Source organism: Thamnophis sirtalis, unplaced genomic scaffold (genome assembly GCF_051295495.1).
Source record: "Thamnophis sirtalis isolate CommonGarterSnake01/CBP01778 unplaced genomic scaffold, rThaSir2_p1.2 scaffold_6, whole genome shotgun sequence".
Lineage (NCBI taxonomy): Eukaryota > Metazoa > Chordata > Lepidosauria > Squamata > Natricidae > Thamnophis > Thamnophis sirtalis.
Window position 1 is genome coordinate 22192379 of NW_028261386.1, and position 25711 is coordinate 22218089.

A 25711-nucleotide genomic window follows, 5' to 3' on the forward strand; every position below is an offset into this window, starting at 1 on the left:
GGGATTTGTTTTACCAATGGTTAGATAAAAAACATGGAAATGAAATTGTTTATTTATGTACTACCAGAAAGTTATAGTCATTGTTATGGAAGTTTTTTGCTATGAAATAGAGTGTTTGATCATATGATATATAAAGGACAATAATGTATTTAATGTATAAGAGTGGGATGATTTGAATGCTATGTATAATTGTAAGTATTGACCATGTTATACTGGAAAGATTTTTATATGTTAAATGGACTAATGATGATGTAATGAATAATTGATACATATATGAATTGAAATGTTCAATAACTACTTGGATTAACAATAGAAAACTATTTCTGGAGTTGAATATGCCACACTATAAGTATTGTACACTCTATGGATGATTAATATTAGCGGTAACCTGAACACATAATGCTCAATGATAATGATGTATTTAGTTATGTTTGATGGATAACCATTGATCTTATTTTTAATTGTAAAAATTGATGCACAAAAGTTTGTAACCAAATGACATGCTTGACGAAATTGAGGAAAGCTTTTTGTATGTGTTGTTTTGTTTTTGTTTGTTTTAAAAATAAAAAAATATTTAAATAATAATAATAATAATAATAACAATAATAACAATAATAATAATAATAATAATAATAATAATAATAATAATAATAATAATACCTCAAAAATAAGGCCAAGCATGAATTTCGGGGGTCAAATGAAAATAAGACCCTGTCTTCATTTTTGGGAAACACGGCAAATCATAACCTATTTCTTGGTAAGATAAAAAATATGGGATAGGGAACATCACCACCAGATAGATTTGTAACTGGCAAATCAAGCAGGCCCAACATGTAATCCTCAAAGAACTACCGTATTTTTCAGATTATAAAATGCACCGGAGTATAAGACGCACCAGGATTTTGAAGAGGTAAATTTAAAAAAAAAAGTTTTTGCCCTCCCCGGCCCCCAGGAGCATTTTGCAAGCCACCCAAACCCTCTGCATGCCCCATTTTTTGTGAAAAATGGGGCATGCAGAGAATTTGTGAGGCCTGTAGAATGTTCCTGGGGGTCAGTGAGGGCAAAAACAAGCCAAAAATGACCCAATTTTTCATAAAAGTGGGCCCATTATTTTGCAAAAAAATGGGCATGGAGGGGGTTTGGGAGGCCTGTAGAGTGCTCTTGGGGGCTGGGGAGGGCAAAAATACCCCCCGTTTTATGAAAAAACTGGTCCATTTTTTGCTCATTTTTCCCTCCCCAGCCCCAGGAGCACTCTGCAGGCCTCCCAAACCCTCTGTGCATCCATTTTTAGGAAAAATGGGATGTGCGGCATGGGGTTTTGGGAGGCCAAAAATGTTGTGTTCAATGTATAAGACTCACCCAGATTTTCACCCTCTTTTTGGGGGGAAGAAGGTGTATCTTATACTCCGAAAAATATGGTACATCTACCTGGAGGGAAGCATGCAGTGGCATGCTCCAAGGCCGGGATGGCGAACCTATGGCACGTATGCCACAGGTGGCATGCGGAGCCATTTGTCAGGGCACGCGAGGTGTTGCCCTGTCAGCTGGCCAGCACGCATGCACCTGCTGGCCAGCTGAGTTCAGCCTTTTTTAAAGCCATTTTTCACCCTCCCCAGGCTTCAGAGGCTTTATAGGAGCCTTGGGAGGGCGAAAAGAGCCTGCAAACCAGAAGTGACTTCCGGTTTGCTCGTAGGGTTGGTTTAAGCCCTCCGGAGGCTTCAGGGACCTTCAGGAGGCTTCCCTGAAGCCTCCGGAGGGCTTAAACCGATGTGCTCATAGGGTCCTTTTTAGTCCTCCAGAGGCTTCAGGGAAGCCTCCTGAGGGTTCCTGAAGCCTCCGGGGTGGGGGATTGTTTTTGCCTTCCCCAGGCTCCTATAAAGCCTCTGGAGCCTGGGGAGGGCGATAAAAGCATGGAAAAATGGGGGGGGGGAGCACCTCTCATGCACACATGCGCATGACCCCCCTGTGCTCTCCCCCCCCCCCATGGCACGCGAGCCAAAAAAGGTTCACCATAGCTGTTTCAAGGTCTTAGCCCAAATGATTTAGATGAGGTGCTGGATGGAGAACTCATCTAATTTGTAGACAACACCAAGCTTGGGTGTGTGTGTGTGAGATATACTTGGCTCAAGAACCAGAAGGAACTTGACAAACCTGGACACTGTGCCCTATCCAACAAAATGCAATTTAGTGGTGAGAAAAGTAAGTTTTTAGGCGAGAAAAGCCAAATGCACAGGTATAGAGAAGGTAGTATAGGGTCCCCTTATAGAAGGGGAATAGAAGACATCTAAGGTACCTTCCAATTGTGTTATTCTGTTAAAGCAGGGGTGTCAAACTGGTGGCCTGTGGGTGCCATATGCAGGCCATACCCACTCTACGAAGGGAAAAATGTTGTGATACATTATGTGGTGGCAACATGATGCCGTTTGACCCCCTTGTGTTAAAGGATCTAAAAATCCACAATATTAGAGTTCTCATGCACATGGATGCTACTGCAGGTCTCTCTTCTTGCAGCAAGAATAGCATTGAGATTCCCCCCCCCTCTGTAAAATGTAAATTGACATAGCTCTGCAGAAAAGGGAGAAATAAATAATGGCCAAAGGGCATCCATGTCATCACTAGTAAAATGCTCCAACTACAATGTTGAAGGACTGGATTATCCAAAACAACATCCTAAAGGAAGAACAAACTAATTTTAGATCAGGTAGACCAATTGGTTTCAGACTTAACTGAAAAAATGTGTATTTTGCTCCATGACTCACTTTTATGCATCTTTATTAATTACAAGATGGCTTCCGATAAAGTATAGTGGAGTTTATTATGGTCCAAGTTGAATAACTCAACAACTGCTAAATGTTTTCTGCAGCTCATTGTTGCACGAGGGATCTTCCTTGCAGATCAGCAGGACAGTTCTCCACTTAAAATACTGTATACTAGTTCCAAGTCAGTTCAACTTCCATATTTTTGATCCAAGACAATACACATTTGTGCCCCTAAATTGACAAAAAGACATCTCCCAATTTTGCTATGGGGAGATAAGTCTATTCTTAAGGCACGTCTGAAGAGGGCATTCACTGCTTTGGTTCAACATTGCCAAGAGGAAGAGTTTATCAATTATATTTTTAAAAAACCCAAGAAAATGATTTTTTTCTAAAAGACTCACAGCCCATTGGTGAACTATCACCAACTACATAATTGAGCACCTTCAAATACCTTGGGGTTGCATTTAAAGCAAGGAGAATCACTCAGGCAACTTTTATTGCCCATCTTACACAAGGAGTACCTCAGCCATTTTGTGATTTCATCATATGCTCAGTAGTTCTGTTGCCTGTTGTCATCAAATTTTTCCAGGCAAAAGCTCTAGCCCAATTTCTATTTAGACCAGCATTGGGCCAAATAGTAACTTCAGATGCACCAGAGATCATACAATCATGGTTGCTCATACATCTGGCACTCCTATAATTTGTTCTTACGTTAAAATTCATTCTTATCACAATAGAAACTATAGCATGGATGCCAGCAATTAAATTCAATTAAACCTAACTTTTTTAGGTTGCCGCACCTCACTCTGAGTGATCATTTTCAATCCAGCAGGAAGGCTCCCTAGCATTTTGCTGTCAACTCCCAGTTAATTTATGCACATTATATAGGGACCAGGCCTGAGAACCTATCACACAAGATTCCTGGTTAGACCTGCACAGATTAATTATCCAGTTTCTGTGGGAGCCCATCTATATTTATCAGAGTCCTGGTGTTTATCTTTATGCATGTCTACTTTTTTCTTTACCCCTTGAATGTGGATGAACCTTGGCAAGGACATGCTGCAATGGGGCTGATCATAGCCAGTACAACAAAAATTCCTGTAACTGGCTGCTTGTGCCTTGTGTATGGAAGAAATAAAATGAATTACACATGTGCTTTACCCTGTAGCTTTTATCTGGACTGATACCAAAATTTCCCCTTTCTTCAGAAGAATGCCAAGACAGTGATAAATCTTAAAATAGAGTTATAAGACATTTCGAAAGAGGCGGATGCCATAGACAGACATTAAAACAAGTATTGTAACCAAATACACCATCCTTTATTGTACATGACAAGAGCCTCACACAATTGTCATGACCAGGTCCACCATTATAAGCTTGCTGAGCTAAAGGGAGCTATGTGCTGCACAGGACTCACTTTTACAGCTGACTCACTTTTACAACTGAAGTATGAATGCACAACCAGCTTTTTATTTGTGCATTCCAGATATACAGTATTTGATTACAGCTCCAGTCAACATATTTAGACTAGAAATATACAACCAATTGATTCATGGGTATCAGAAACTTTGGGGATTTTAGTCCCCAAAACACATTAAAAATAATGAAGTAACTAAATAAGTGAGCAGACGTATTCAGTATAGCTAAAGAAAACCAAACAGTGTCTTTGCCTTGGTGGCATCATTTCTTTGTCCATTCTGGAATATTTTTTTGAACATCACTCAGGGCTCAAAAGCTTTGGCCCTTCAACCAAAAAAGATGTGCTCCTCTGTTTTAGACAATGAGAACTGTATATCAGTATATCCAGAGGATAACCATTTCAGGAAAGGCTGAGATACCAACTGGTAGGTAGGAGCAGCAGGCCAAAAAGAACCAATCTCTAACCTATTATTTCCACATTGCATACTTTCACACATTCAGATATATCAAACCTCTCAGCTGAAAGAGAGCCAATGGCTCCTCAAGATATTTAGGGCATGGTAGGGTGTATAGGATAGATCCTGCTTCAAAACTAAAATGGCATTTCCAAGCCACTGATTTAGTTGAAGAGACTACAGCAAAACAAAGCATTGGGGAAGCAGTGAGCATAACAAAATGCCACTCATAGGCTGGCTGGAAGACTGACCTAGCTTATCTATCTCTTCTTCTTTTTTTGTTTCAACTAAGACCAGGAGGTGAAGAATATCTGGCCCTCAGCCTCCATACACCTCAGAATTCAGACCTCAGTTGAATGATTTACTGTACCTCGTCCAGATTTCTTGCAAGAATAATCTGTCTTGTTTGGGAATAGGGATAGAGACACAAAGAAAGAAGTTAAGTGTTGTCAGAAGATAACAAGTGGCCCGCCCATGTTCATTTCTAGGTCTAAAGTTCCTTCCATTTCAGACTGTTACACATTATTCTCAGAGGAATGTGGCTCCCAAGAGAAGTCCCACTCCCTCCACATCAGTAGATGTGTATTCCAAAGTGAAGAACCAACCCCTGTTTGCATTATCTGTTCCACAATACAATAAGACAAACACATTTTTGGGGGAAAGCCTTTGCTTTTGGTATAAAGAAATTAACGTATTAATTGCTTTGAGAAGTGGTAATAGTACAACCTTGGGAAATGTACCAGAAACATCTCAGATCCAATAAAGATGGGAAGTAAACCAATAAGGTAGCATTCAGTATGAGAACCAGACTGTACAACTGGCTCAAAACCTCAGGGGGCACATTTATGATAAAAGCTAAGAATAAAAGGAAGAGCTCCATGTATAAAGTGGTAGAAAGTCACTGACCCAGGAACCAATTTATTTGAGATATTACTGAAAGAGGAAGTGCTTTTCCAAAACAATTGCTGGGATACACCTTGCTTTCTTAAAGACTGTTATTACCATTGTAGCCTGGAGCAGTCATATCAAGGAAACAGCCTGCCAACAGCTCCCTGAGAGCTCAGCTGAGAACAAGCCTGACAGCACAGCAAATTGGGAGCTTGGAGACATCTGGTCTGGTAAGCTCTGGGCTTCTGCAACAAGTCAAAGTTGTGCTGTTCTTTGTTTTGATGGTCAGACTAAAGAATAAGCAAATTGGTACATCCTGCTTTAGCCATCCAGAGAACAGTAGCCTAGACTTCATTTTCAGCTTCTGAGCCTAGGATCACTGCTAGTGCCTAGAGATGATGGAAACAGCCCAGTCCTTAATGGCCACAGTTGTATCCTGCAGGTATGTCCAAGAAGATTGGATGAGGTTAGTCAGATGAATTTTCAAGCAGGTCCAGGACCCTTCATCACTAAAAAAAGAAACAAAAAATGATTGGAGGCTACAGAGATGTAGCATGAGCCATTCAAAAAACTGAGATAACTGCTGATATTGACTTAAATGAAAGTAGGGTGAAATTTAGATGCTCCATGAATTCCATAATCTGTATTTCAGATTGCTGCAAGCATACAAAAAACCCTATATTTTAAGATAGAGATGGGGAGTCTCCCTCAGAAATGTACACTTTGGTCCTGTCATCTTCTCAGTAGCCAGATTTTGTTCCACAACCTTTCCTAAAAGAAGGCATGATTCAGTCAAGATAATTGAGAATAACTATTTCCTATTGGAATGGCTGCAATTAAATTCTGTTTCTACCATGTGCTTTCCTTAACTTCTGACATAATTCGTATTCTTTTTATACTTGGAACATCCACTTCTGTCTGAAGGAAAATTGAGTTCAATATTCTTCCTACCATAATCTGCCTGGAATGCAGCAAGCAAGGCTTGTTCCCTCCTTAGAATAGAGAGTAAATCTGGGCCCTCCTATTTCAGTTATTGACTATTTTGGGTAACTTTTTTTAATATAAGCAGCTGACTCTTCAGTTATAATTCACAGTTTTGGTTCATCCAGATCAGAGGAAAGGATAAAATAGCTCTAGTCTTTCTTAAGGCATTTTAAACGATTTTTTTAAAATCACGTTTATTATTTTTATAAATAATTCAAGGTAGCAAACATATCTAATATGTCTTCCTCTTATTTTCCCTACAACAACAATCCTATAAAGTGAGTTGGGTCTGAGAGAGAATGACTAACCCAAAGTCACTCAGTTGGCTTTCATGCCTAAAATGGAACTAAAAGTCAGTCTCCTGGTTTTTAGTCTGGTTTAGCCTTAACCACTAGACCAAACTGGCTCTCTAATAGTGATCTACGTTTTGCCACCTTAGCCAGAAGACATCTCAAGCTCACTGCCAACCATTCAAGAGAAGGAGCAGTTTCTTTTTAACTGGCCCTAATGATGGTTAAAAGTAATTCCTTTTTAACTGACCCCAATGTTAATTAAACCTGAAATCAGAAAATCTTTCATTTCTAAGAGCTATTCTGTACTATAATTAAAAGAAACATATTGTTACCTTAACGAGGAAGGGTGGGGGTATGTAATCTGCAGACTTTTAGATGACATTGGATTTCATCTCCCAACTATTTTTACCATGGGCAATGTTAGTTAGGACTAATAACTGAGAATTTAACATTTGGAGGACTATCAGTTGACCTCCTCTGCTAAACAAAGTGAGATTATGTGCCTACAAGCCAATATGTAATGTCTGTGTACCATCTTGATAAATTAGCAGGACAGAAGCTCAACTTTAATAATCCATATGGCTGAACAGATTGGTGACACAGAGACAGAAAACAATGCAAATCTGTTTCTTTATGTTCATTTTGCACCATTTATTCCTCTCATGACAAGGAAATAATGCAAAGAAGAACTGAAGGCCACCTCTAATAATTGTGATTCCAGAGAACTAAAATCAGCTTCTGGGGTCCTGCCCATACATCTCCAAACTTTGCAAACTCCTAGCCTTAAAAGCTAGGATACGTCAAATAATTAAACATGGGAATGCACAGGGTACCAGATTATTTAACTAAATCCACACTTTGTGTTCAAGTTCTCGTAACAAGAAACTTATGAACCTGAGCACATGAAGTGCATTCAGAGTTCATTAGTCACCGTCATATTATAGCTATAATCAATCTGCTGTTTCTCCTCAACTGCCTTATTGCAGTGCTTCTTTTGGGATAGATTAAGGGTCTGCCTTGTGCATCACTAAGCAGATAGTCCTCTAATTGGGGAACCTCATAGTTCTCTTTCAGCATATGCATACAAACTTTAATATTGTTGTATTCCTATTTAGCTTTAGCAAACATACAACTAACCATGCCGAAGTGAATTAAATTTAGTTCTGCCCGGGGCCCAAAGACACATAGACAATGCATACTTGCAGAAAGCTAACCACATTTTCCAGGCTCCGTCCAATGACCCAGCAATATAGTCCACAGCAGGCAGAAAGCAGTTTCGCATGAGGAACAGCAGTAATTCTCTGAGGTATTCAACAGCATGCAGCACAGAATCTGGCAGCTGTGTCTGAAGCTATGGAGAAAATAAAGATGCTCAGTTGATCAGTTTACAGGATTGGCTACTCATCAATCAGCTCCTCACTGGCTTAACATGCTACTAAAATACTCATCTCTTGATAAGTTTGAAAATGACCATGTTCCAGGTTCCTGTTGTTCAACAAGCTCTCTCAAAGGCCATTATTTAGATTTATATACCAATGACATAGAGCAACTAACAACAGATGGTTATTGTGTCCAATATTCCTCAACAGTGTAACAAAATACAAATCAACCACAACCTAATGTCCACAAGAAGTGCTATAAATGCCATCATTTTCAGTCAATATTATCAACGACCATCACTCTGGGGACATCAAACAGAGAAAGACTGTATAAGATGCAAATTATTCCATCGGGGAGGGGGGCGCAAAGTCACCAACATTCCCTTCAAGACGTTCCTTTGCAAAAGGAATGGAAGCATGAAAGGTTGTAACTCCTCTCTGTCAGGAATAGTCATGGCCATGGACTCTTCATTGCTGCCCCTTATGCTTCCTCCTTGTCTCCTATGTGGCTTTTGCCGTTTGGTCTCCACAACTTTTCCTTCCTAATTTCTGAAATTCTCGGAGCTTCTGGACATTAACAACTCTACATTTCTCCCCTGTTCTCAAACTCCTAATTCCCAACTTCTACCTAACAAAAGCTTGGCTGTCCAGCCGAAAGCAGCAGCATTCTTACCCATTCACTGAGCCTAAGGAGGTTGTTGCTGAGCCAGGCTAAATGAGCAGAGCATTTCCCCGAGATGTAGATAGCAGTTTCATTTGTCTTGGTCCAGGCCAGCTCCAAATTGGGTCCGAGCACTGTTGCCACTTGGTAGTAGTAGATTGGTACATTTGCTTCTAGCCAGCTGTAGGGAGAGAGGGGAGATGGAATGAGGTTTGCCTTGAAAAAGAAATTGCCCTCAAAGGCGTCACCCAGCCAGCTGGAATAATCTCTCAATTGTCTGTGGTTCTGAATACAATACAAATCTCTTCTGGATGCCCTTTTAAAGTGCTCCCTTTGCTAAAACACCTAAAACGTATTACCAACCTGTATCCTTTTATAGAGAAGTGGGAAACTTTGTTCCAGGCTTGCTCAGTTGCAGACAGGATCCCAGAAGAACGAAGGACATGTACAGAGGCAGAAGCTGCAAAACAAAACAAACCAATGGAGGAAAGATTTCCATTGCAGTAAAGCCCATGTATTTTTTCGGCCTTATTATGGGGAGAAAAGAAGCACCATCTCACATGCCCCCAGAAACAAATCCTAACCTTGGAAGGAGCCATGAGTCTTGATATCATATGTCAGAAATCCAGCACTAACTATAAGGAGGATTAAAATCAGCCATGGCCAACGAAACCCACTGGCTTTCATCTTGAGCAGCAGGTTCTAAAGGACAGAACCAAAGAAGCAGTGCTGTAAAGCAGAATGAAGCAAATAAGCATTCATGTAGGTTTGCTAACTCATGTGCCATTCCATAAGCAAATAAATTACCTTGCACGCAGCTGTACAAGCTGCTACATCCTGAACATTGCTTAGTCCTTTCATAGCCAGCTCTTCATTTGTGACACTGAATGAATGAACTGTTTCCTGTAAAGATTTTCGCACCTAGGAAAGAAAAAATCCAGTAAAGTACCGAAGCAATCAATCCTCCCTTTGCCTAGAGCTTATTTGCTTTTTATAATATTTATTTTTATATTTTTTTTGTCTGTTGTTTTAATATATGTTGCTGTCTTTGATTGCTGTGCACCTCTGAGTTGCCTTTGGAGATGGGAGGCTATATAAATTTGATAGATTTATCAAACAAATTAACAAACAAACATGTATTTTCATTAAAGCTCATCTACATAAAGCTTTCAAGATTCATCACTTCATTTGATCTTAGTGTCACATTCACAAGTGGGCACAAACAGAACTCCTTCAGTTCAATTCAATCACAAACTACAAAGAATATATCTTTTCATTTTCTAATCTGTTTTAGCCATACATAAAACACCATACTAAATTTTAGTGCCTCAACAAATACTTCCTGATATGTTAAAATAACTTCCTTTGCATTGAATCAATCTGGCCTTCAGGGGTGTGTGTGTGTGCACGCACACACACACATGTATATTCTCCTGATATTTATTACCCTTCTCTGACTTTGTTTACGCTAGTCTCCCATGAAAAATCTATTCCTTGGGGGGGAAGGGGGGGAAGAGACACAAACCTTTTTTGTAGCTTTGCCCCCAGTCTCCAAAAAGTAATTCAGGAGCAAGCTGAAAAAACAAAGTAAAAATATTAACAGTGAGGTGTTTTAAATAACTCTATCTCCTAAACTCAGATATTGGAACAGAAAAAGTATGGAAACAGGGAAGGCCCATTTACAACAGTATATGAAAAAGAAGAAATTGCTATGCATCTTAACGAATGATTAAGTCGGCTAATAGCTGGCAGTTGCTTACTATACAATTTGATTGATTTTATCTTGATTAATTTTGATTTTGTGGCACAGAGTTAAATCAATCCACCATATTAGTTTACATTACAGTGTATTATCCTAATCCATTCAGCAATCAGATCTAACTGTATTATGTGAATATGATTACTGGATTTTCCTATCTCCTCCCTGCCTCCTTCCCCACTGAATATGTGAATGATGATCCATTGTTTATTAGGGCAAATTAGCTTTATATCATGCAAAATACAACATGGCTTAATTGCTTATGTGATCAAAGTAGCACTTTTTTCATTCTTACCTTGACTGTGGGAGGTGTTTGATGTATAATTGTCTCCACACATTGAAACTGAGGGGATCAAGATTGAGGCACTCGGTCAAACAGTTCAGGAGCTGCACAGGGCAAGTCAGAATAATTCTCAGAGAACTAAAGACACTGGGCACTTTCCAAACAGCAGTGATACTGCAGTCATAACATTACAGGTTTCAAGACAGCAGATTTGATTTATCAAGTTTCTCCATGCTTTCCCCATTCAACGGAAATGATCTTCCCTGCCTTTGTGACATTAAAAAAGACATGGGTATCTTAACGTTAGAGCAACAAAGAGGATTAGGGGACTGGGGGCTAAAACATATGAAGAACGGTTGCAGGAACTGACCACATCTAGTTTAATGAAAAGAAGAACTAGGGGAGACATGATAGCAGTGTTCCAATATCACAGGGGTTGCCACAAAGAAGAGGGAGTCAAGCTATTCTCCAAAGCATCTGAGGGTAGGACTAGAAGCAATGGGTGGAAACTAATCAAGGAGAGAAGCAACCTAGAATTAAGAAGGAATTTTCTGACAGAACAATTAATCAGTGGAACAACTTGCCTCCAGAAGTTGTGAATGCTCCAATACTGGACATTTTTAAGAAAATGTTGGATAACCCACTTGTCTGAAGTGGTGTAGTGTTTCCTGCCTAAGCAGGGGGTTGGACTAGAAGACCTACAAGGTCCCTTCCAACTCTATTATTCTGTATTCTGTTGCTTCTTGAAAGGATTACCCTTAACTTGGGAAGCCTCATGCATGCATCAGAGCTTCAGAGAGATATCTTCCCAAGTCTAACAATTCCATACCAATGCCTGCCCAGAACTTATGGATGCAAAAAATACATCCATCCAAAAAAATCAGGAGAACTCAGTTATGGAGTTTGTGCATGCATCCTGCGATTTTTGCAAGCATCTCATTTTTATACATCTACCTCTCTTTGGAAACAAAGGGAGCAAAGCACAGAGCCATTTGATTTTACCAGTGAAAGAAAACAGTCATAGCTTGAAAAGAACAGCAAATACTTCACACCAAGAAAAGATGCTTGCCCCATGAACTGTGATTAAAGAATCACAACCCTGAACTCTCAAGCTACTTGAGTAAATAAAACAGTCTGGCTGGAACAACTTGACTTCATTTAAGGTTAAGAGTCATTGACTGAGATTGGTGTCCATAGAAATTGAACTGAATGAATGAATGAATGAAACACTTCATATTGTAAGCTTATCTTGAACCTCCCTGAGGTTCTTTCTGATTCAAGAGGGGATAAACATCTGTATGAATTTTAAAACCTGTAACATCTACATTAAAATAAAGCACTTTTCAACTAAAAATGAAAGCCAGTGTGATGTAGTAGTGAAGGTGTTTTGAGCAACAGCAGGGACAGCAAGATTCACTCACATCTAATGAAAGCTTGCTGGGTGAATTTGGGCAAATCTCCCAACTTCACCTATTTTGCAAGTGGGGGGGGGAATAGGGGAAACATCTTATCTTGAGCTCCTAGATGAAAGATGGGCTATAAAAATAAAAATAAATTACATATTGTAGCCCAACTAAGATAGATACATCTTCAAAACCTTAAAAAGATGGGAATGGGGGACACTGTGCTGCAGTCAGGATTCTCCTCTGTAAGTCAGCCTCCTCCCTTCCAGACTGTGATAAGAGAGGAGAAAAGTCAACTCCTCAGACACTCTGGTTAAAATAGTCCTGGACTCAGCCCTCCCTCCCTTATCAACATCTATGTGAACCTGTTGGGGGTCAACTGCTTGTACGGGACAAAATATCTCCCTCTTTGGGTTGAGAATAAGACGGACTCTCTGCCCTCCTGCTATCAGTAATAGAAAAGGGGGGAAGACAAAAAAACCAAAACATTTAGCCAGATGTATAGAGTAAGGAAGATGATGTGGACTATTCTATTACTGGGGTGACAGGTGAAAAATATTTTAAGTCACAACAAAACAGATAAAGAGTTCATAAGAAGTTCAGACAAAACATTTCCCCAACTCACTGAAGTATGAGAAGAGGGAGGAGGTACAATACCACCAGACTTGCAAGATTCTGTTACTGTAGCCAATCTCAAGAAAAATAGTTTTAGCCATCTTGTGGAATTGATTTCTCGGTCTGGCCTACCTAGGGAAGCTGACAAGAGAGCATATGGTGCTCTTCTGTTTGTGATGTTTGCTTTGCTCTTGGATTGCTCTCTTGAGATCATTTTGGAATTATTTTTGTATTTGTTTGGGTTACTTTTTTGTATTTTGCTGTTTTTGTTACTTTATTGTTCTGAACCACCTTGAGTTGATTTGAATGGGGTAATGTACAAGAACTATTACGCAGGTAAAGAGGGCTGGTGTAAGTCCAACTTTCATCAAGAAGTGGTCCAAGATAAGGTTACTCCAGACTGTTTCAACAGCAGAGTATTATTCCAGATACAGCTAAAGAACAAAAGTATGTAACCAGCAACACGCATGAGAGTGAAGATCAATAGTGTTTGGCCTAGAATCATGGCTAACTCTAACACTGCATGGATGAGCTGCACCAGGCAAACCTAGCTCAAAGTGGTAAATCACCTTGCCTTAATAGCTTGGTTTGGTCAGCTTAGCTCAGAGTTTGCAAAACAGCGAAGTAGCTATTATAGAAGTTACACTCCTAGTATATTCATTGTTCACAAACTGCATAAGGCTGAACTCTGATAAAATTTCTGGAACAAATAATGTCATTCATATGGACTAAAATTAGATTGTCTCCATGCTCATTTACACTGCTAGATAGCATGCCAAAAGAAGCTCCCTCCATACAAACCATATCAGTTATTTCATCTATTACCAAATCACAAATTATTTTAGTTTTGTTCTTTCCTAATTTGCCACAGATACAAGCAGAACTAGGTTCTATAAACAATTATGACTAGTTACTCAGATACAGTTGATAAGCAGGGAGATATCAAATGTTAATAAAAATACATTAATAGAACTAACATAATTGATTATCTAAATCAGTGGTCTCCAACCTTGGCAACTTTAAGACTTGTGGACTTCAACTCCCAGACGTCCACAAGTCTTAAAACTGGCTGAAGAACTCTGGGAGTTGAAGTCCACAGGTCTTAAAGTTGCAAAGGTTGGAGACCACTGATCTAAATGATCAAGTCAACAATTCTGAATTTCCTGAAGAAAATTCTGATGGGATTGGTTCTGCAGAAACAGCAAACTTTCTCTTTATCAGGTTCACTCTGTCATGGAAAAAATTGCCCCTTGCATGAAGAGACGTAACACTGAAGGATTTCAGGTTAATAGCAATAGCACTTCATTTTTCATTTCATTTTATTTGACATTTATAGGCCGCCCTTTTCCCTGAGGGGACTCAGGGCGGCTTACAATTTGTAGGAGGGGAGTGCAAGACAAAACACAAAAAGAAAATGTGGAGTATAATAAAATAAAACAATAAAACACAACATTCATTCATTCACTTAGACTTATATACTGCTTTACAGAGCTTTACAGCCCTCTCTAAGCAGTTTACAGAGTCAGCATATTGCCCCCAACCATCTGCCCCCACATGGGTAAAATGGAAGGCTAAGTCAACCTTGAGCCTAGTAAGATTTGAACTGCCAAATTGCAGGCAGTCGGCAGTCAGCAGAGATAGTCTGCAGTACTGCATTCTAACGACTGCACCACCATGGCTCATGGTAACATGCTATTGTGCCCTAATTAATTGGGCGTCACTTTTTAATGCAGATTATTTGTTGGCTAAATGTTGCAGCCCATCACACTATGTTTGTTCCTTCTGATCCTGTCCCCTTCCTAGCCTCACCTCTTTCTTCATGTCACTGGGACAACTGGGCATGGTCCTGGAGAGGAAGGAAGGGAAATAAGTATGCAGGGAAGTTTCAGGATTAGCGCCAAAGGCCAACACTTTCAGGCGGGGATACAATTGCCGGAGCTGCTCCTGCAAACTGAAAAAAAAAGAAAAGAAATTATATCAGTCCAACCATATCCCAAAATGAGAAAGGTGCATTTCTACTACAGATATCTTCTAAGGATACCCAGAAGAAAAACCAGATAGCGGGGGCTTAAGGATGTTATAGTGACTCTTCATTTGTTGCACCTTCCCTCGTTCATCAACCTGCCAAAAAGTATTTTGTGATCAACAATGGTGCAATCATTCTCTCACATGAAGGAATGTTGGAAAATTGCCATGGTCATTGTTCTAAGGGAATGTTTCTCAAACTTGGCAACTTTAACAGCTGTGGATTTCAACTCCCAGTATTCCCTTAGCCAGCCATATTAGCTGGGGAATTCCAGAAATACTCTTTTAAGACTACATAAATAGTGTTCAATAGTGCTGGGGCACTGTGCTCCACTCTCTAAGGCATAGAAAAACCTGTCAACAAACCGGAGCAAGAGAAACAAGGGCAGGAAAAGGAGGGAGAAGAAAACAGGCAGGTGCCAAAGGACAAACTCAGTGACTGTTGTTTCCTTTTGCACTCCAGTTCATGTAAGAATAATGCAAAAAGAAACAAATGACTGTAAAAAGTACTGGGTTTGGTGGATTATAAAATCACCAGTAATATATTGTAAGTTATTTGGCACCTGACAACTCCTTCCACCTTTGTGCTTGTAATATATTATGCAATTAAAAAAACCCCTGAAGAATATGTAAAATGTCTATATGTCAAAAACTGAAGTGGGGATAATTCATCTTGATATGGAAAAACTATAAAAAAGAAAAAAAACAGACACATATGGCTGCAGAAAATGATGGGTGGGTGTCCTTTTTACTTTTTGTTACTTTTATTAACTACTTATTACGGCTGCATTTGTGCAAATATTGTGGCCTTTTTGCTTGCACTTCTACCTTACATTTACCATCTACTCCCTTGGCTGTTTATCTACCAAAGGAACAACTTTCTTTAAATAAATAATAAAACAAGTATGGCTGGCTGGTGCAATATATGACTGTTCCTGCTGTATATAGGACAAATGTTGTCCTAACCCAGCAATTATTTGCCTCAGTCTCCAGTCCCTGCCCCACTGTTATCCCAAAGTTCCTCCATCTATAGAAGAGGCATTCCCATGGCAATATTTTCTGAGACAGGAGAGGTGAATTGATTGCATATGATTCTCCTTTTGGCTGACATACCTGGAGGATAAAGAGTTGTTGGGCATGAATGCAAAATCCAAAAGAGGGAAGAAGTCTTTGGGCCCTATCATCCCAAACCCTTTTGTCAAATTAGGATGCATCCTGCCAAAGAGAAAGCATGGTTAGTCTGTCCTCAGATTCCTGGCTATCAGTGTCATGTGAATCTCATTCCAAATTCTCCTTCCACATCTAAATTCTCTCATGATCAGAATTATTCCCAACAACACATATACAGAAATGCTTTAGTAATCTGTAGCTGGATTATCAGAGCTTTTAGTATCCTGGTATCCCTCCTTTTGCATCACAAAGATTCACTTCTAGCTATGAAATTTTTCTCAGCCCCCTAGTACAGGAGTAAGACTTAACTCCCTATACAGCAAGAGATGACAACCATTCAACTGTGACAAAACAGACAAAATATGGCGGAAAATGAAACAAGTGGACTCTAACTGATAAAAGCTCAAACACACTATTTTGAATCTGTATTTGAGATAAAAAAAGGAAAGGAAACATGGACCAACAGTTATTTTGCTACTTGCAAAGCCTCTTGAAAAGTTGAACTGATTTATGAATTATAATCTAACCCTTTAGGATACTGATGGTAAATGGAAGGATTAAAAAAACCTGATAGCAAAGTCAACATGCACAAATGTTTCCTAATAACTGCACTCCCCATTACACATGAACTCACATCAGCAGCCGATCCAAATAACTGATGGCATATGGAGAGAGCGATTTGATGCCCAGAACCGGAAGCATGATGCCAAGCCACACTAGGAAGAGAAGGGACATAACAGTACTTTTTGGGGGAGGGAGGGAGGAAAATATGTTGCACTCATAACTTTCCATTTCTCCAGGAGGGAGTTCAGCACCGTCCACTGAAAAACAGTGGGATGTTCCTAAGTAATTTCCCTCCCAGATATAGATTCATTCTGTTTCCAAAGACAGCTGCTTCATCCACATTCAGCAGGTTACTTGCCAAAGAAAGAAAGCTGAACATAAGAGGGTCTTATCACCAACACTGACATTCCCTAAATTCCACTGAAGATGTTACCTAGCCTATAATGAAATGTTCAGAAACCAACCTACAAGCTCAGAGAACGAACCTCCACTCTCAGGGTCTTAATCACTTGCCGGGAACAACTTTGCTCTTCCCACTTCTCCTGCTGGGCGTAAGGCTCCCCTAAGAACATAGGCAAGCATAATTCTAAAAGTTACAGTTTTAAGCTGCTTGACCTGCCTTTAAACAGCTGTTATTGAGGTACCAACTTTTTTCCTGTTTTTTTCACTGTGAAAGCTGAAAGTGGAGCATAGTGCTATTTCAGCATAGGCACTTGAACCTATTTTTGACGGAGTTGAGGCTCCAATCAGCCAAACTTAGGGCACACTTAAAACTTGGCCACATTTATTCTAACGTATGACAAACTCAATGTGTGGTAAGATGTTTATGAGCAATACTTCTTTAGAGACATATCAACTTTATTAGATTCCTTATCAGATACTGCTCTTTGGCTGTTACTTACAAAACAAGTTTAACTTGTTTGAAAATCTTTTTTTCTTTACTCTGAATTAAGCATGCAATTCTTCCAAGTTTCATTCCCAGACTCTTTTTGAATGATCAATTTTGCTTTTTATTATTTCAGTCGACATTAGGCACTTTTAAGAATGTGTAGCCAAGCAGGATTTTCATAATACATAAATGTAAGTGGCAAAATAATGGCATATGAAAAATATTAAAACTTTAAAGGCAGCCATGAATTTCAGGGCATTAAAAAGCAAACATTCCCAATGAACATAAAAATCCTGTTGTTCTCACCTTTAAGCCCTTCTGTAAGGTCAGCAAAACCAGCTTGCCCCAAGGCCCACATAATGGTGAGACATTTGGCTGGTCGATTCTGGTGGGATCTCAACAGTTCAAGATACTGAAACAGAAAAGGCAAAGATAGTTTAACGTAACCTTTATAGCAAGAAAGTATGCGAAGCATTCTGCCTCACAGGGCTCCTTGATAACTGGTCTCATCCAACATGCCATTCTCAGACATAAAATGGTTAATCCATTTGGCATTCCATGGACCACAGTGCAATTAATCTTCCAATATTCAATTTTACACAGATGATCTTGAATATGTTACTCACTTCTTTTTAGAAGAGTAGACCCTCTGTCAACTTACCTTGCTCAAGTTTGCTGTAGCAACTTTAGGTTTGTCCAGTAATATAGCCTGTATGCAGATCCTATAGCTGTGCAGTGACTCCCCTGAAAGGTAAGGCAATTAGGTCACTGCCACATAGGATATATTAACTTGGACATCAAGTCCTTATAACCCATGTTGAGCCTTGCAGAAAAAAATCTGTCTGAATTTGGGATGTGAATCTTGTTTTCCTAATACCCGTATGTGAAATATGCTATTTCTGCCATCACTTTTCCTCCATTAATTTGTCATAACCATGAAAATAGAGTGAAATCTTAGTTAATGGAATTTACAGAGTTGGAAGGGACCTTGGAGGTCTTCTAGTCCAACTACTGCTCCACCAGAAAACCTATACTATTCCAGACAATGATTGTCCAATCTCTTCTTAAAAACCTCAAGTGATGAAGCATCAACAACTTCTGGAGGCAAGCTGTTCCACTGATTGTTCTTACTGCCAGAAAATTTCTCCTTATTTCTAGGTTAGTTCTCTCCCTTACTTCTTGTCCTACCTTCAGGTGCTTTGGAAAATAGTTTGACTCCCTTGTTTGCGGCAGCCTCTCCAATATTGGAACATTGCTACAATGTCATGCCTAGTCCTTTCTTTCATTAAACTAGACATCCAATTCCTGCAACTGTTCTTCATATATTTTAGTCTCCAATCCCCTAATAATCTTTGTGGCTGATATTTAAGTGATTGTCCACTAGGCACCACCTATTCTATACCATAATATAGAATATTGGTTGTTTTTACCTGTGCAAAACCTTACTTTTCTCACTACTGAATTTTATTTTGCTAGATACAGCCCAGTGTTCAAGCCTGTCAAGGTCCTTATGAATCTTGGGCCTATCTCCTGGATTGTTGGCTGCTCCCACCAGCTTGCAAATTTGCATCTTACTTGAGAGACCGCCTTCTGCCGATTACCTCCCTTCGACCGATTAGATCGCACAGATTGGGCCTCCTCCGGATCCCATCTGCCAGTCAATGCCGACTGGCGACTACATGGAGGAGAGCCTTTTCTGTTGCAGCTCCGACCCTGTGGAACAATCTCCCCATTGAGATTCATACCCTCACCACCATCCAGACCTTCCGCACGGCCCTTAAGACCTGGCTCTCCCAGCAGGCCTGGGGATAAGTTCTTAAATTACCCGCCCGAGTGTTGACTGTTGAATGCAAGTTGTGTTTTATTATTTATTTTGTTTACCCACTGTTTGTCTTTATTATTGCACCCCCTTCCCTGTGATTGTAAGCCGCCCTGAGTCCCCTCAGGGAGAAGGGCGGCCTATAAATCTTAATAAATGTCTAAATGTCTATCTGCAAATTTGTTGAGTTCCCCCCAACCTTGAAGTTGACCACAGAAGCACTGTGAGGCGCTGTGAAAGACACTCTATGGAACTGTGACATCCAGCCAAGGGAATTAGATACTGCTGACAGAACCTGCCAGCAAGCCATGTGCTTCACTAGCTTTGAAGACAGGTGTTGCTAAAAAGTCAGAGAAAACGCTGATCAGCATTACAGAATAACACCCACAGTTACTGTAAAAATGGACTTCCAGTGCTGCTATTGGGCTAGAGTTAGAACTTCCAGATTGGGACTGCAGAGCCACCCCCATGTCCACAGATGAACCACATGTCTTCTTCGAATCTGAAGGACTGCCATACATTTCATGATGGAAATTTGCATTATTTTTGTAATGGCATCATTAGGCAAAAGGATGCAAATGATGTCATTTGCCCAATGATTTTAGCAGACAAACTTACATCATTTCCACAATATCATTAACCAAATGACAAAAATATGCATTTACTGTGTTACCATGCCATTAATCAGTGATGTAAACTGAAACAAATTATATCAGTTGCAAAATGATGTCATACAGAAATGATGTAAATGGCTGCAGATTTTATAAAATCAAGGTTTAATCATCTTGCCTGGAATTCTTCAAATGCAACATATGCTTATCATTTGGCAACATATGCTTCTCAGACAGAAATTCACTAAATGAGTATCCTTTAAATTAAAGGTTCACTGTGCCCTTTCCTCCTCTATTACATTGTTAGGAAGTTAACTTTATGCTTCCATTTCTTTTACAACAAATTTTCAAAATGCAAAGTTCTTGAAGAAATCACCTGCCTGCCATTACTTATATGTAAAAGTAACCATCACCTTGTTCTTAATCTTGCTTAGTGTCCTCTGCCTACAGGACAGAAACTTTGATTCCAAGATATATTTGCTGATCCATACTTTACTATTATCTTACCAGGAGATTTGTCCAACTCTTGCAACATTGTGTAAATACAATGGTCAAAGAAAAGCTCCAGGACACCTCCAGCTTTCAACAGCAGGGACTTGATAATGCTCTTTAGTTCTTTATTTACCAGACAGTAGGGATAGTCTGCGGTCAAAGATATAAATAATAGCAAGATCAAGCTTTTACTCAGCATCCATTTGGTCAGAGCACTGTTACCACAACATTTCCACACATTTGCTTAAACAAGCATCCGAGGTGGGATATGATTAGGAGGCCATTTCTGAAAAAGAGCAGCACATCCCTGAGCATGCTAGGATGTTATAATACAGATGATTACAATAGAACCTGTGAGTATAGTTGGTACTTCAACAGGATCGTACCACGAGGAAAGTGGCCAAAATGAACATTATGCAATATTTTAACTTCAATTACAGCAGATGCCCTTACTCCCTAAAATAATATATCTGTGGGGCATCTTCCAAATTAAAACTGCCAGTGTGCACTCTGAAAGTGCTTCCATTTAATCTCACTTTTTTCTCTTTGAAGGGTAGTGCCTCCTGGGTCTTTTTTGGGGGGTGGGGGTGGGGGGGAGGTAAGACTGCCATTCAGGCTGCCCATAGTGGGCATGCAGATTTATCATCGGAACCACATGAAACAGCCCCAGGAACAGCTGCTCTTTAAAGAAGGTAAAACCAGACAAGAATGCCTTGATCCTGGCCAAGTCACCTTGCACGGTGCTCAAAGGCAGGTTGAGGCCATTGCATGAACTGTTGCTGTGAGTGCAAAGACCACTAACATATCCCAGGGTTTCGATCTCAGATAGCACAGCCCCAGCAGCTCATGATAAACAGCACATATCTAGGCAGAGTGAACCAAGTGGCATTCCCCCACCCAACTCTCCTTTCCTCCACAATTGGAAAACCTCTGTGTTCCACTTTCCTCTGTATACCTCTAGGCAAAATAATTCAATTGCAAGTATACTAAGGCATGAACAATTATGGCCAGGCTGTCCTTTTAAGAGCTGGAGAGCCAAACAAAGCTGATGAAAGACAATTCTATATGGCTTAAAGTGATCTGACTGAATAAAGGAATAGCTGCTGTTTCCCAAAAAGGGCAACCTCGAGTAGAATAATTTAAATGGCTACCTCTAGTACATGCATGTTTATTCTAATAACAGTATTCCCATTCTTGAATGACAGAAACATTATTCCCTTGCTGCTACCAACCATGAGGGTGCTGACTGAGGGTGGGCTCACTCTTCACGGCCTGCAACTTGTAGTTCAAATATCCAGCTAGATCTTTGACCCACACCGAAGGGTTCTCTGGGAACAAGTTCAAGCTTTTATCAAGCTCTCTCTGGAGTTCTGATAAATCCAACTGGAATTAAAAAAAAAGGTACAGTGAAGAACTGGAAAGGTGAGAACTGTCAACCTCATCTCAGTCTCATTTGCAGATGGGGTGAGAGTTAAAATTATAATGCAAACTGGCAGCAACTAGAACTGCTTTGTGGAATGAGAACTATATGTGACCTTTGAGTATTGGGAGGTGATAATTTTAAAAAGTCAGGCCAAGAACAAAAACTAAACTTAACTCTATTTGTCATATTTATACTGCAGCCCATCTCACAAACAACTGACTGTGGGTGAAGCACAACAAAGCTAAAAAAAATATCCCTATGAATATTTACAATATTATTAAAAACCCTGAATTATAACAAGCATAAAGCTAAAAGAAAAAGAATTGGGCAAAGAACAATTTATGTATATATTATTATAACAATAAATTAGTTATGATTTCCTCTCATATGATTAGTAATAATATTCTTTGGTCCTAATTATACACAACAGTCAACTTTTAAAACAGCTGTGGGGCATGCAGACTATACAGCTCTTAAGTATGTAACCTACTCCATGGAGAAACAAGGGTGAGTTAGTTTGAGGATGGATTCTTCTGAAAACAACAAGATAAATACACACAATGTTTAAGTTTTCCTAAATAAATAACATTTGCCTGAGAAAGAAAAATCACTACAAAGTCCTTTTGAAATTCTTGTTACCCTGAGCTGGAATATAGTAGTGATAACCATACAGTAACTCCAGATAATAATTTACTTTCCCTCTGCAGAAAAAGAGTGATGTTAAGTTCAACTTAAACTGCACAACTAATTGCATTCAATAATTCTTGGGCCAACTACTGCTGTTTCTACATAGTTGCAATTAAAGACTTGTAGATACTAACATTACTAGATGAAGAATAAACTTTCGATATATTGCCTTCTGTTTCAGAGGTAGCCTCTAATTTGCAATATGATACAAAGATACAAAGGAGACAATATTTGAAAAAAAATGACACTGACTGCTTTCAATGCATCCTCCAGAGTCCGGTTTTTGATTTGCTTGTTCTGTCCACTGTCTCCAGCTGTACCTTTCTTAGCATTTTTTCCAGGGTTTTGCTTTTTTGGCTGCTGGCGTCCAGGTGGTGGAGGCACCTGTTCTTTATTCTGCTTCTTTGTTGATTTCTCAAAGCCAAGTTCAAAGAGAGTTTCTGAAGTGGCAAGAGGACCTATGAGAATAAAAGAGAGACATGTGAAGCCTGACTACTGAAATGGCCTGTGTTGATACAACACATTTAACAGTTACAGAATTAATCCACTTTCTAGATTTACACACAATGCATTAAAAAAACGAACTAGTCATAAACTACCACAAAGTGGTACCTAAGGTTAATTAACTTTGTAAGTAATCTAAATATTTTTCTCCAGGGACTATCTAATTTGTTAAATGCATTCTGAACATGACTAAAAAATATTGCATAAAATATATTTGCATCATTAAAAGACCCAGTTTTTGAAAAAGTGCTTTTATTACAGAGCAATGTTTCTTCTTGTATATTACATGTGCTCCTACAGATCCCCAAATACCTCACCATTGGGCTCAACATAGCAAGAACAAATCTGTAAAAAGTGTAGCCGATTTTAAACAGAGGGGATTGACTTGGTAACTGGAAGGGTCTCTAGCTCTGCTGGCTTCCCTGCCTTTCCAAGCCTCCTGTCTGTTCGGTGGCAGGGAATTTGTTCCAGGGCTGGCCTTAAAACCCCAAAGAGTCCTTCACTTAACAGAATACCTTATGTCACCAGACTTGAAATTTTGGGCTTAAACACCTTAGAACTTTGCAGTCTTCGATCCAACCTAAGCATAGCACATAAAATTATCTGCTACAATGTCCTGCCTGTCAATGAATACTTCAGTTTCAACCACAACAACACACAAGCACACAACATATACAAACTTATGGTAAAGCGCTCAAAACTTGATTGCAGAAAATACGACTTCAGTAACAGAGTTGTCAATGCCTAGAATGCCCTACCTGACACTGAGGTTTCTTCCCCAAACCCCCCAAACTTTAACCTTAGACTTTCTACTGTCGACCTCACCCCATTCCTAAGAGGGTTGTAAGGGGCGTGCATAAGCGCACCAGGTTGCCTACCGTCCCTATCCTACTGTTCCCTTGTATTCGTATTCATTTCATGTATTCATAATTATGTTTATACTTATATCTGTTATCTAATTCATGCTTGACGAAATAAAAATAAATAAATAAAGAGCCACGGAAAAAGAGTATAACGTGGGCTCCAGCACGTGGCCAGACTCCTTTCTGCCAACTGACAAGTCCTTCCCTTGTCTGCCACCTTGGGAAGAATAAAACAATCCCCTAAAGCGGAGGTCTATGTAACCGGCGAAGGTAGTTGACCCGCCTGCCTGCCTTCCTTCCTTCCACTTGCACGCTAGGCTACCCCTGCATAGGGAGGCTCAACTGTTTGTCTGTCCTCCTCACTCACTGGGCGAGGCCAGACCGCGTCCTCCGTTGGCGTCTCCAAGCGCCTTTCTTCCCATAGAGCCGCCGCCGCCACCGGCCGCTCCCCTGCGAGGCTTCCGAACCACCTCCCAACGCGCCGTCGCAGCCATCATCAACCTCCCTGGCCCGCTTCCTACGCCTTCTTCGAACATCCACGCGCGCCTGCGCGAGGGAAAAGACGGCCCGCGCGCTTTTCCTCGCTCGCGCGTTACGGCCCCGCCCCCTTCGGCCTCCAGGCCACGCTCATTGGCCGAGGCGCCCCTGCTGCGCGAGTCCGCGGCGAACGTTGCTTCTGCCACGTCCTAAAGCTCGCCCGCCTCCCCCGATACGTGACACCCAAGCGCCCTCCTTCCCAGTGAGAGCGCGGGACACGAAGTCCCTTCCTTGCTTCCGGAGTCGCTTCGCGCCACGCTGTCGAACTGGGGGGGCGGGGGGGGACGACTTGGATGGAGCAGGAGGGCCGGCTACTTAATAGCGTCTCTTGTCTCGGCATTCGAGAGAATTCAGATAGATAAAAGTCGTTGGTCTTTTAGAGAAAAGCTAGAAAAAAGACTCAATCAACATCAAATGAGGTACTAATACCACTCTATACAGCCTTAGTAAGGACACACCTAGAGTACTGCATCCAGTTTTGGTCACCACACTATAAAAAAAGACATTGAGACTCAGTGCAGAGAAGAGCAACCAGGATGATTAGGGGACTGGAGGCTAAAACAAATGATGAACGGTTGCAGTAACGGCATGGCTAGTCTAGTGAAGAGAAGGACCAGGGGAGATGTGATAGCAGTGCTCCAATATTTGAGGGGCTGCCACAGAGAGGAAGGGGTCAAGCTATTTTCCAAAGTACCTGAAAGCCGGACAAGGAATAATGGATGGAAACTGACCAAGGAGAGATTCAACCTGGAAATTTTCTGACAGAACAATCAACCCATGGAACAGAAGAAGTTGCTTCGGAAGTTGTGGGGGCTTCATCACTTGAGACTTTCAAGAAGAAATTAGATTGCCATTTGCCAGAAATGGGGTAGGGTCTCCTGCTTGAGGAGGTGGGTTGGACTAGATTACCTATAAGGTCCCTTACAACTGTTAATCTGTTGCTTTAGGAGGTGCCTAAAAAGCTGGATTTGGACTCAGAACAACACGGTTCTGCCTGGATACCTGCGGAAGACGATCCAAGAAACAACCAAGCCATTCTTACTCATTGGCTTGTGACACAGCGCTACATCGCCTCTGAATAAGGAAACTTCGCCTTTGATTTTCATGTCTTAACAGCTCCTGGTTGAGGCATGTCTGTTTATTTTTTTGACGTTCCTTACATCACTTGTCATGTATGGAGAGTCTCAGTCACCCAGGTCATGGTTGTCCCAAAGGTGCTTTTTTTCAAG

General features: G+C 40.4%; 1 protein-coding gene across 1 annotated transcript; it reads right to left on the reverse strand.

Annotated features, from left to right (window-relative positions):
- Nucleotides 1–4056: 4056 nt before the first annotated feature.
- Nucleotides 4057–24507, reverse strand: TMEM214 (transmembrane protein 214). The gene is made up of 17 exons (XM_014067876.2): nt 24313–24507; nt 22831–23036; nt 21701–21851; nt 20484–20618; nt 18208–18290; nt 17853–17958; nt 16728–16809; nt 16037–16138; nt 14708–14849; nt 10893–10984; nt 10364–10412; nt 9646–9759; nt 9423–9540; nt 9202–9298; nt 8851–9019; nt 7998–8149; nt 4057–6030 (listed from the first exon to the last, which is right to left on the reverse strand). The coding sequence occupies exons 1-17, from the start codon at nt 24479–24481 to the stop codon at nt 5904–5906; spliced, it is 2094 nt and encodes a 697-aa protein (XP_013923351.2). The 5' UTR covers nt 24482–24507; the 3' UTR covers nt 4057–5903.
- Nucleotides 24508–25711: the final 1204 nt, after the last annotated feature.